Source organism: Podarcis tiliguerta (genome assembly GCF_965153285.1).
Source record: "Podarcis tiliguerta genome assembly, chromosome: 10".
NCBI lineage: Eukaryota > Metazoa > Chordata > Lepidosauria > Squamata > Lacertidae > Podarcis > Podarcis tiliguerta.
In genome coordinates this window covers 36,765,116-36,778,111 of record NC_139543.1, presented here as the reverse complement: position 1 = coordinate 36,778,111, position 12,996 = coordinate 36,765,116, and the positions used below count along the sequence as shown (strand labels likewise).

The 12,996-nt window shown below is 40.3% G+C and overlaps 1 protein-coding gene across 5 annotated transcripts in view; it reads left to right on the top strand.

The window, feature by feature from the left end:
* Positions 1-12,541, top strand: part of MGAT4C (MGAT4 family member C) — a 309,266-nt gene extending 296,725 nt beyond the window's left edge. For all 5 annotated transcript variants that reach the window (XM_083400976.1, XM_083400979.1, XM_083400977.1 and 2 more), the window contains 3 exons: positions 3,842-3,994; positions 8,835-8,982; positions 10,804-12,541. In XM_083400976.1, the coding sequence (XP_083257102.1) occupies positions 3,842-3,994; positions 8,835-8,982; positions 10,804-11,960 (1,458 nt within the window). In that variant the 3' untranslated portion in view covers positions 11,961-12,541. The remainder of the gene's footprint in view (positions 1-3,841; positions 3,995-8,834; positions 8,983-10,803) is intronic.
* Positions 12,542-12,996: the final 455 nt, after the last annotated feature.

Genomic DNA, 12,996 nt, shown 5'->3' with positions numbered 1-12,996 from the left:
CACAGCCACAGCAGCCAGAACAGACAGGAATCCCTGCCACAGGAAGATGCCACAGCCCATTTGCTCCAAGTGGATATCTTGAATTCAGCCTGCCTGCACAATTGGGTTAAGGGTGGGCAGGCCTGTGGTGGGCTCCCTCTGACGGGTGGGTCTGAATGGGTCCAACAAGGACTCCATTCAGGTCTGCTCCCCACGGATTAAAACAAACACACCTCACACATGGCACCGCAAGAAAGCAATGTTTCCATGACAACATCATGGGCAGACCCATCTTTGAATGCCACTGTGTTTAATGTGGTGAACAAGCAGGAAGAGATTGAAAACACGGGCCCTGTTTCCACTGGGGAACCCCCCCCCCCAAAAAAAACCCCCCTCTGTTGTTGTTTAGTTGTTTAGTCGTGTCCAACTCTTCGTGACCCCATGGACCAGAGCACACCAGGCACACCTGTCGTCCACTGCCTCCCACAGTTTGGTCAAACTCATGCTGGTATCTTTGAGAACACTGTCCAACCATCTTGTCCTCTGTTGTCCCCTTCTCCTTGTGCCCTCCATCTTTCCCAACATCAGGGTCCTTTCCAGGCAGCCTTCTCTTCTCATGAGGTGGCCAAAGTATTGGAGCCTCAGCTTCAGGATCTGTCCTTCCAGTAAGCACTCAGGTCTGATTTCCTTCAGAATGGATAGGTTTGATCTTCTTGCAGTCCATGGGACTCTCAAGAGTTTCCTCCAACACCATAATTCAAAAGCATCAATTCTTTGGCAATCAGCCTTCTTTATGGTCCAGCTCTCACTTCCATACATCACTACTGGGAAAACCATAGCTTTGACTATACGGACCTTTGTTGGCAAGGTGATGTCTCTGCTTTTTAAGATGCTGTCCAGGTTTGTCATTGTTTTCCTCCCAAGAAGCAGGCGCCTTTTAATTTCGTGACTGCTGTCACCATCTGCAGTGATCATGGAGCCCAAGAAAGTAAAATCTCTCACTGCCTCTACATTTCCCTTGAATAGCCACATTTCCTTTAATTCTGGATAAAATGACAGAGAGCTACACTAATGGTCCTAAATATGTGACGAAAAGGGACTGTTAATGTAGGAGCTTTGAAGGAATCCAGACTGCTGGTGTGCTAGTGTGGCTGAGTACTGGTGAAGTACTGAAGAACCAGCAGAAAAGTTGCTCTCTTACTTGAGTGATGAGGATGGGGCTTTGATATGGTCAACCCCTAAATACCACCAGTGTGTCAGCGAGGCAGAACAACAATTGAGCCATAAATTGTAAAGATATACAATCCAGAGCAACACATATTGGGGGGGGGGGGAATAGTGCATGTCAGTGCCATGTAGAGTTTATGTTTTCCAGCTCTAACTCTTTACCAGCCAAGTGTTTGTAAAATAGAAGGCCAAGCCAAGAACACCAGGAGACATTCTAATTGTGCATGTTATTTTGAAACTGGCTGGGGTTGCCTTGTGCTTATTTGTCTTTTGGCATGAACTTAACAGCAAAATTATGTTTCCAGACATGCACTTAGGCCACATCAAACTGTTCTTCATCTTTGGACAGCTTTAGCATTGCAGCCCAAATTAATTAATTAACTTGTGTTCCTTAGTTTAACTCATTCTCATTGTCTTTGTCTCTTTATTCCCAAATGCAGGAGCAAATTAACATTTCCATTTTTCTCAACCCACACACCCTTCCTCTACTCTGAGGCTTTTTCTTTTCTTTGCCTGTGCTTTCTGCCTGGTTGCAATTTGTGAATTTTTTTAATTAAAAAAAAGAAAATGTTAATTATCCCATGTTTCACTTTTCTGTTTAATACATAGTCATCTCATTACTTGATATGGGACGCATGCCTTTAGGAGCAGAAACAGACAGTTTTCATCTTATTCTTTCAGGTTTTCCTCCTCAACAACAGCAAATAAAAAGAAAAAGAAACCCATGTGGGTTTGGGATTCTGATATAAACTTTTCATATGGATTCCTCCATGTAGGGAAAGTGTTAAGTCAGATTTGGTTCTAAGTGTGCTAAAAAGAAAAACAGGTGATGCATTTAGAGAACCTAATGAAAAAAGCAGTAAGGCAAACAGAGCTAGGAAAGAAGATAATATGCATCCATGCTGCCATCTAGTGATTATAAAAGTACAAATAAGTTTTTTGACACATGCAATATTATGCTGCGCCACACCTATGACATTGCTGTTTCAATACATCCTTGGTATGGCTCCAGCATTTTTATTTATTTATTTAAGCCCTGAACTTTCCAGTTGTATCTGATAATTTTCTTTTCAGATGTAGCTCTTCCAAACATATCTTTTGCTGCATCCCCACCTCCCAATAAATATCTGTAGATTTCTGAAGGCTGCTTTGTGTAGGTCTTGATAAAGACTTATATATGAACATATAAATGAGGCCTCCGGATGGGTGATAATTCTGGGTCAGTGTTCTTCTTCATGTGTACAAGGTTCCTTTTTGCAGTGTCCACACAACATTGTTGTCATCAGAATGCCGTTTCCTATTCCCCGCCCCCAATTTTATTCAGATTTACCCTTTCCAGGGGAAATCCAAATGCAGTTTTAAGACTCACCTGTGATATCTCAGTGAAGCATTTGCAATTTTCATCTCTCATCTGGAAGCACCCTGAACAGATTCAGGTCTCTCGCATGGAATTTCAAACTTGTTATGGGACTCACCCTGCTATGCTGCAGAGTAACGTGACCTATTTCAGGTAGAACCATGTGAGAGAGTTCAATGAAAGCTGGATTATTAAAGCAGAAAACAACTAGCATTTTTGTCACCAGCTGTAAACATTATTAAGGCAAAACTTCTGCTTCAGTTGCTTGCCATTTGTACTTGCCATGCCTTGTTTGAATTCTTACTGTTTTCATACATTCACTGATCAATTCCCAACACTACAGTCTCAGTTCAGGCCCATACAACTTGACTAAATTTTGTAGAGATGAGTAAACAATTTCAGATTGGAGAAACATAAATGTTGGTAGTATTTTGTTATTATTACTCTGGGGCAGACATGGAATGTCTGTGCCTTGTGCTTTGTGTGTTCTTCCTTTCACCGAGGGAGCAAGAAAAGAATGTGTGTGTGGTTTTGTTACCTCCACTGGTAAAACCTTCGTAGTGGTGGCTTCTATCCTGTGGTATTCCCTTCCAAAAAATATGCAGGTAGCTTCTGATTTTAAAGAAAGTGTTACAAACCTATCTATTTTCGCAGGCTTTTCATTGCATGTTCTGCTGCTATGGTTTATGGCATTTTGAAGTGTTTTTGGCCAGACATTGTCCAATTCATTCATTCTTTTATGATATTTAGCAATATCGTTCAATTCCTATCAGCCCTAACAAGCATGGCCAATAGTCAGGGGTGATGCAAATGGTACTTCAACAACATGTGGATGGCCAAAAGCTCTGCACACCTAGTGAATTGTGCACATTTCTTGAAAACCACCTTGTGTAATGTGTATGGTGTCAGCCATTTTTTAAAAACGATGGCATAGTGTTTTAGACACAAGCTATATTTGAGAGAGATCAGTAAGAAATTGGTGTGATGTCTTTACACTGGATATTATTATTATTATTATTATTATTATTATTATTATTATTATTATTACTACTACTACTACTACTTCATATGTCAAGCTTTTCCATGTTTGTAAACATTAGGCTATGAAATTCAGTTTATGATTTCTTATATAACATGAAGCAGCTGATAAAGACACAAAGAGATGTAAGAAATTCTGAGGAGCAAAAGTTTTGTAGTGTTTTTAAAATTTCACCTTACCAATTGTTTCCCACAAGAGCTTTACAGAAAACCTAATTTCCCTATGTTTTTCTCCCTTAGGAGATGCCCTATGCCTTTCTCCATATGAGATTCACACTGAATTATCTGGACAAAATGAGATGCTTGAGAAAGCGATCTGCAGTTTCCTTCCTAGGAGTCCTTGTCATCTGCTTGTTGTTCATGAACTTATACATTGAAGATAGCTATGTCTTGGTAAGTTTGGTGTATGGAACAAACTACCCTTTAAAACTATTGGATAACAAAAACAAATACAGGTATGTGAGGGTGGGCAGTGTCCTCTCCTGTGAGTCATAAAATGTGTGATAGCTTGTCCAAAGGGATTGCTGAACTATCTGTGGGCTGTGAGACAGAGTGAATAATTACTTATTTGCTGAGGAGATGGGTCTGAAAGCAATGATAGCACTGCCTGTTGGAGCCTTCTCTTCATTTCTGCATGATTTATTGAGCAAATGTGAAGCACTGAAACATCAGCCATGCTGCACATCTTGAGTTCAGAAAAAGATGGAATCTACCCAAAGCTCTAGCAATGTTGGCCAGGGGAAAGGGGTAGAAGGTTTCAGGATACTGGATGCTGGATGCTGAAGATGCAAACATACAGTTCTGGTTTGTCTTCAGCTGGAGTCATTTAGAATCCTTCAGCCACTTCCTAAGTGTGTGTGTTTTTATTGGGGGGAGAACAAACGGCCATGTTGGCTCTGACCAAAGGTCCATGTATTCTCTTTCCAGTGGCAACCAGCCAGCTGCTTCTGGAAACCCACAAAAAAGAGAGAGTATGAAATGGATGGGCTGTGGTTTGTCCTCCACATTTGCCCACCCAAGATGACTTTGAAGGGAGGATTCTCCCAACTTAGAAGAACTGGGCAAAGTAAATAAATTGTTTTTCCAATTGATTACAAAATTCCTTGCTATTAAAACACCACAGAAAGGATTCACTTTTGTATATGGCTGTTCAGGCTTCAGCCAGCAAGACATTTCCAAGTAAGAGAACCCAACATTTGGTCCTTTTTATTTTTTGTATTCTGCTCAGCTTTTGATATATGGCTTCTTTTTGTGGCACCATCTGCATTAAGATTGTAGGCAGGATTTTATTTATTAACAACCCCTAACTTGTGATTAGATGTGATGTGGCTTATACCATATTTTCTGTCAATCTGGCTGATGCCTCCTTTGGTTTGCTAATTGCTTCAAAATCCCACAGTTACATATTTGGGATTTTTTATTTATTGTGGTTTATGCTGTTTCTGTTTTGCTTGTCTTTAGATCTTTTTGTGAACTTCCCAGATGGCATGATGTATTGTGCTTTATTTGACTTCTTTATAATAAAATGTGTTTTCCCTCCATTGTATCTTTCAAAACAAATTTGGCACATCTCATTGCTGAGCCTTTGCTGTGTTTGTCTAGTTCTTCCGAGATTTTATGGTTCATCCAGTGTCTGAGATTAGACATAATGAGAAGTAATGCTTTGTACTCACCATAGTTAAGTTCACACATCATGATCTAAACTTTCAGACAAGCTATGATCTTGAGGCACTTTGTGGTTTTTGTTAATATATATGGTACAACCTATGACTTGCATGGGACGCGAGTGGCACTGTGGGTTAAAGCCTCAGCGCCTAGGGCTTGCCGATCGAAAGGTCGGCGGTTCGAATCCCCGCGGCGGGGTGCGCTCCCGCTGTTCGGTCCCAGCGCCTGCCAACCTAGCAGTTCGAAAGCACTCTCGGGTGCAAGTAGATAAATAGGGACCGCTTACTAGCGGGAAGGTAAACGGCGTTTCCGTGTGCGGCTCTGGCTTGCCAGAGCAGCGATTTCATGCTGGCCACGTGACCTGGAAGTGTCTTTGGACAGCGCTGGCCCTCGGCCTCTTTGAGTGAGATGGGCGCACAACCCTAGAGTCTGTCAAGACTGGCCCGTACGGGCAGGGGTACCTTTACCTTTTATGACTTGCAAACTAGCTTCAGACCATGGTTGCAGATCCTGCATTGTCAGTGCCAAACAAACCACAGCTTGTGAGTAGACTGAAGCTCAAATGTTAAAACAAACCACAGTTTAGCTAAGCAGACCATGGTTTCATGTTACATCTGAGCTTATCCTATATATTAGGATGTTGGAACTTGTCACTTTTGTTGTTCTTCTTCTTCCTGGACTATCTGATATATTTTATGTGTCCCTCATAATAAGAAAGACTAATGAGAAAGCCACATACATTTTTGAGAGCTTCCTTTCTCAGAAATTCAAATTCATGAGAAAAAGAATTATACAGATTCCATGGATCAGTTAAATCCTTAGCCCTCTGAATACTCATGTCAAGGTGGTGGGAGGAGTGATAAAGATGCTCACTTATCCAAGGGGAAAATGGTAAGATGAGGATGCCAGGGAAGATTATATGTGGGATGGTGTCAGGGATTGGCATGGTTGGGTCATTGCCAAGGCACATTGTCCAGGAATGACCCCTCAACCTAGAACCTTCTGTTGCTCCACCTCCTTGATGTTGCTACCTTTTCACCTACCCTCTCTAAGTAAATAAAAAGTGTGAGGTGGAGGAGAAGTATTTTCTGTATGCCTTGCCCTTTCCATCTGGGAGGTGGTATGGATTCATTCCTGGGGGAGAGAAAAGCCAATGGGCACAGGGTTGGCATGTTCCTGCCTGAGATATAACAACATATAGTGCCCAAGTCATGGAGCATAGTATTCAAAGCCAGCTAGGTTATTTTGGCACCTGAGGCAGAATATCCCTCTCTGTAGCAACAACAACAATGTTATAATAATAATAATAATAATAATAATAATAATATCTTTATTGTCATTGCCCCCTTCGGGGACAACGAAATTACTTGGCTGCTCCATAAAAACACTAATTAAAAGAAATATAGTAAAATACATAAAACACCAATTAAAAAAATATAGTAAAATACAGCAAAGGAGATTTGATGACTTTCAAAGTCCGGGCTTCCCATTCAGGGCCGAGATCGCTCTGGAGAAGAAGCTGTTCTTAAGACGGCTTGTTCTTGTCTTCATCGTCCTGTATCTCCGTCCCGACGGCAAGAGCTCGAAGAGACAGTGACCAGGATGCGATGGATCTTTTACTATGTCCAGTGCCTTCCTATGGCACCTTGTGGCGTAAATCCGCTCTAAGGTGGAGAGTGGGCAGCCAACAATGCTCTCTGCTGCCTTCACAACCCTGTGCAACCCCATCCTGTCCTGGGTAGTACAGCTTCCGTACCACACACATAAGCCATAAGTAAGCACGCTCTCAATGGCACAGTGATAGAAGGCAAGCAGCAGTCTCTGCGGAAGATGGTTTTTCCTTAGTATTCTCAAAAAATACAGTCTCTGCTGCGCCTTCTTCACAAGCCCCCTTGTGTTGACACTCCAGGACAGATCCTCTTGTAACTCAATGCCCAAAAATCTGAACGTTGTTACCCTCTCCACACAGACCCCATCAATCAAAAGTGGCTGGACATTGCTCTTCTGTCTCCTAAAGTCCACCACAAGTTCCTTTGTCTTCCTTGTATTTATGAGCAAGTTGTTAGCTCTGCACCACTCTGTCACAATGTTGGCTGCCATTTCATGACAGCCAAAATCTGATGGCTAATGGAGTCACTTCTCTCTTCCTAATGGCAGAGCTGGTTCTCAATGGGCAGAGGCAACACTGCTGCCAAAGTCAATGTAAAATCTGAAACCAGCACTGTCCCCTCCAAAAAAAAAAAAAAAGGACTTTTGAAGCTTTTTCAAAAGTATTATACAACAAATAGAGGCATAGAGCTTTTGAGGTTTCCATGCCGTATTCAGAATGCATTCCATGTGTCTAGTAGTCTGCCTTAACCAACACTGCCTAAAATGTGCATTGAGTTTTCGATGGAAAAGAGAAGGAAAATCAACATTTCAATGCAGACCCTCCTTTGAGATGCTACAGCAAAGCGGTTTTCACATCTCTTGAGAGAGATGGCTACAATATACATAGATGATGCTGGCTTTGAGGTGTATTGAAGAAGACACTTGCACGGGAGGTAGTTCTGAAATGTACAGCAGTACCTTTCATACAGTCTGGATTTGTTTTATTGGAAACACATTGTGTTCTTGTTTCAAAGGAGTGTTATGGATCTGTACTTCATGGGCAGAACTCATGTTCCATGGGAAAATAATTGTAATATATAATATCATTATATTCAGATAAAAATGGGAAAGTTATTAATCTCCCCGGGCATGTTAAACAACATCAGTGTTTAACAAGCTGTCTATCTATCTGACTGTCATTGGAATTTAATTCTACTCCCCCCCCCCCCAAAAAAAAATATTGTTATATTTTCTTAACTTTTGGATGATCTTCTATCTCAGCTTGATAAGCAGAGATACAAATTAACCTTCTGACTGTGTATTCAGCACAGCCCCCTTATTCCTCCTTGCTTTTAGTCAGACCAGCCAACCTCTAATTAAGCAATGTTTCCTGTTTCATCCAAATGAGGACAGTATAGTTAACAACTTTTCAACAAGCCAGGATGTTAAACTCTGCTTTGAGGTTGACTGAACATCTCAACTTGCTCTGAAGCTGTTAATTATTGCTTCTGAATTTGAAAGAAATGGGAAAATGTAGTTAATTGGAAGCCTTCCCAAATTGTTTGCCAAAAAAGAATAAAGTGTCTGAAATAACAAAAGTATTGATATTTCAGTTTAATAAACCAATATATGATTATCCAAACACAGACATTGTGTTCCTGATCCACATCCTGTACATTAATCCTCCAGTTTAGCAAGTAATATATGCACATATTGACAGTGCAGATTCAGAATCACATATCTGAATACATTTCTCTATCCCCTATCAAGTTGGATGTATACTGTTTTTGATGCAAATGATAATGCTTGGTTCTACCTAAAACCACCTGCACATGCTTATAACCAGGCTATTAGGGACTAATCTACAGATATTTGCAGTATAAGGATGTGTTTTCATCCCTAAACCCCTGCCCATTCCTCACACTAGCTTCTGAATTGTGAATGTCTTGCTTTTTTCTGTTTCTCTACCAACTGCTAGGATGGAGACAAACAGTTAATCAGAGAAACAGCCACACATCAATTAAACTCAGAGCGATACGTTCACACATTTAAAGATCTGTCCAATTTCTCAGGATCAATAAATGTTTCCTACCGCTATCTGGCTGGCACACCTTTGCTAAGAAAAAGTAAGTATCTGAACATTTCGATTTCATTAAGTAAAGCAAGATTTTTATCTGACCTAATTGCAGCAAGCAGAGAAAAAACTGCAAGTTGGATGTTGCTGCTTAGTAGAGTTGGGTGAAAGAAGCTTTAACTCAGTATTCAATTGATAAACTTTACTTTCCCGCAGAATGTGTATGTCATATGTGCAGAGTGCATGAACACAAAAAGGAAGAGGCCTTCTTAACCCCCTAAGTTGTGGCACAGTTTTAGGAAGGGCATAGGATTGATACTTAGGTGGGGTTAGCGATAAGCAAATATGTCAATTTCAGTTTCTCATTTTTCATTTAGGTCAGTTCTCCACATGTCTACACCAGTTTGTGATTGATTGATTTATTTTTAAACACCTCGTGAGAAATTAATTCAACATTTTTTTGATGTGAATTTCTTTTGCTATGCACATTTTATATGCATTTTTCCATAATATACAGTTTTGCAAAGCAATTTTCCCCTAATGCGGTGCGTTTTTGTTCATTATTGTCACTAATATATTTATCTATATGCACACTTTACCATTGTATTTACATTTTTGTTCACACTACATGGTGTGAGAACTGCATTGCAAAATTCAGAGCAGCACAGTTTCAAAGGATAGCTGTGTTCTGGTTCACATGTTGTTTCAGAAAATGCCTGTTTTTTTATTCTTTGGATACCCATACACAATGAATATGGATCATTTTCCATGCTCTGGATGAATGTTTGTTGTCTGAATTCAAGACACCAACATGTTGTTATCCAATTTTCTCCAATCAACCCAAAGTCTATTTTTTAAGCATAATCTAGCTATGGTTCAGGATATTTCAGGAGCATTGAGTTAAATAGTGTAGACTTCAGCAGAGCTTAATTCTCCCACTGACACCAATACAATTTAAAATGCATGAGTATGACTGGATCAGAGTCCTTGCTTTATTTCCTTTTTAAGTACAAAGGGGGGGGGGCATTAATTTGCCATTTATTCCCTAATGGATGGAATTGTAAACAGTTTGTGAGCCATAACTTTAAAATTCCCATTCCCCAAACAGAGTGTATAGCATTAATATTGTAAATATATTGTTTTCCTGCCAGCATCTTTGTACACATGCCTCCTGGCTTTTTAGTTCACATCTCACACTACTTCCTGCAGTTAACAACTGATGTTTAATGCAATAGCCTCTATGTGCTCCCAATACATCTTTCAGGAGAAAAGGTATCAAGATTAGCCAATATATATTATCCTTAAAGCAATCAAAAAATCTTCACAATTATATGCATTCAGGAGAGCTTTTACTTTGTAAAAAAAAAATCTCTCCCACCCACCCACCAGACACACAAAACTAGGTAGTTTCAAAAGCCATTTATGATGTGATATTGGGATGGGATCTGCTATCTAAAAGGGGGAAAGGCAAAAGGCCTGCCGGCCATATATTTCCTATGGCCTTTGTGTTTCAGACAACTTATTTTGAATAAAACAGCAACTCTGCTTTTATCTTGCAGAGACACCAGTCATGATGGCTATGCTCTGTCTCCACAGCTGGAGGAAGTAATGGTTCTCAATACCAGCTGCTAGAAACCATAAGAGGAGATGGTGCTGTTGTGCTTGGGGCCTGCTTGTAGGTTTCCCACAGGCAGGTGGTGGGTCACTTTGAAAACAGAATGCTGGACTAGATGGGCTATCAGCCTGATCCAGTAGGCTCTTCTTTATGTTCCCATGTTCAGACAATATTTGCAGTCTCTATTTTTAAATATTATTATTATTATTATTATTATTATTATTATTATTATTATTATTATTTGCTTCTCCTTTTCAGGGTATCTTACCATTGGACTGTCCTCTGTCAAAAGGAAAAAGGGGAATTATTTGCTGGAGACAATCAAGTCCATCTTTGAGCAGTCAAGTTATGAAGAGCTGAAGGAAATTGCAGTAGTGGTCCACCTGGCAGAGTTTGATTCATCCTGGTGTGATGGGATGGTTCAGGATATTTCACAGAAATTTGCCCATCATGTAATTGCCGGGAGATTAATGGTGATCCATACGCCTGAAGAATACTATCCTGTATTGGATGGCCTTAAGAGAAACTATAATGACCCAGAGGACCGAGTGAAATTTCGTTCCAAGCAAAATGTAGATTATGCTTTCTTGCTTAACTTTTGTGCTAACCTTTCTGATTATTATGTGATGCTAGAAGATGATGTTCGGTGTGCAAAAAACTTCTTGACTGTTGTGAAGAAAGTCATAACCTCACGAGAAGGAACATACTGGGTGACGTTAGAATTTTCAAAGTTGGGCTACATTGGGAAGTTGTACCATTCCCATGATCTCCCTCGCCTGGCCCATTTCTTGCTGATGTTCTACCAGGAAATGCCTTGTGACTGGCTGCTGATACATTTCCGTGGGCTGTTGGCTCAAAAGGATGTGATACGTTTCAAACCATCTCTCTTCCAGCATATGGGATATTATTCATCCTACAAGGGTGCTGAGAATAAATTGAAAGATGATGACTTTGAAGAGGATTCATTTGACCTTCCTGATAACCCACCTGCCAAGCTGCACACTAACATGAATGTATTTGAAAACTACGAGGCAAGCAAGGCATATAGTAGCGTCGACGAGTACTTCTGGGGCAAAGCTCCCTCGACTGGAGATTTCTATATGATCGTCTTTGAAAAACCTATTAAAATTAGCAGAATTAAAGTTGTCACTGGGACAGAAGACCGGCAAAATGATATTTTGCATCATGGGGCTCTGGAAGTTGGGGAAAAAATTGTTGGTGGCAAAAAAGGGAGGCAATGTACTACTTTCTTGCGGCTAGGGGAGTTTAAAAATGGAAACTTTGAAATTACAAATGTGGAGCACAAAGTTCTTTTTGATATTAACTGTATGAGAATACTTGTTACCAAAAGCCAAAAGGAATGGTTGATCATTCGGAGTATTAGCATATGGACTTCACAGAGCCCAAGTCAATAAGGCAAGTGTACCACAATAGGTTTTCCCCTTCCTTGTAAGGGAAGCTGGCCCCATCGCTTGAATCCCAAAAATGGTGCCACTCCCTAAATGACTCCACCCAACCCGATTTTTACTAAAGACATTGTCAATCTGGGAAATCATAAAACAAACAAAAGCAATCTAGTTTTTACTAGTTCAGTCAGGCAATATACTACTACTAGTTTGATGGGATGTTTGAATTTTTTTTAGGAAGTGCAAACAAGTTCTTGTTCATCTCTCAAGCTCCAAATCCACTTCTCTGTTGTTTTCATCTCCCCTCTGGGGGAAAATCCGATGTACTAAACAAAGCAAGTGCTGTTTCATTATTTAAAGGTTTTGTAGGCCTGTGCCAGTATATTGTCAAAAGAATTTGACTCCATCGTATCCACATATAAATTAAAAATGTAATGGTGGTTTGTGTTTGTACAGTGGTTGGTGTTTTGTTTTGTTTTGAAGAAAGTTTTGGTGACAGAACTCCTGTTAATGAAGGTGGTAATCTCTACTGTATGAAAGTAGTGTTGATACCCTTTGCAACTTATTTAAAATGAAAATACATGCTCTGCTATGAATCTGTAATGCTCATTCTGTTCACCTCAAGTTCTGTAAACTATTCTTGATCTCAGTCACCATGTATGGTCCTACCATGATTCATTACATTGAAATGATGCACCAATTCAATTTTCTCTGCCTTTAGGTTCATTCCCCAGTATTCAGTTTGAATTACAGGAGTAGCCTTTCTGTTTTGCATTATCCATCGTATTATACTTTAGGGTCCTTTTGGTCTTCATGTTCAGGGGAGACTTAGATATGTGACAGCTGCAGAAATGCAAACAATTCTGTAACCTCCAAGGAAGATGTGGGGAACCTTTGCCCTCCAGATGTTGCTGAACTCTTATTGGCCCCAGGATGCATGGCCAATGCAGATGGAGGGCCATAAGTTCCCTATAGGATTTGATGTGCATATGGAGCTCCAACTCTAGGAGCTACTAAGTTCTTAGGAGTTGAAATACAAGAAGAG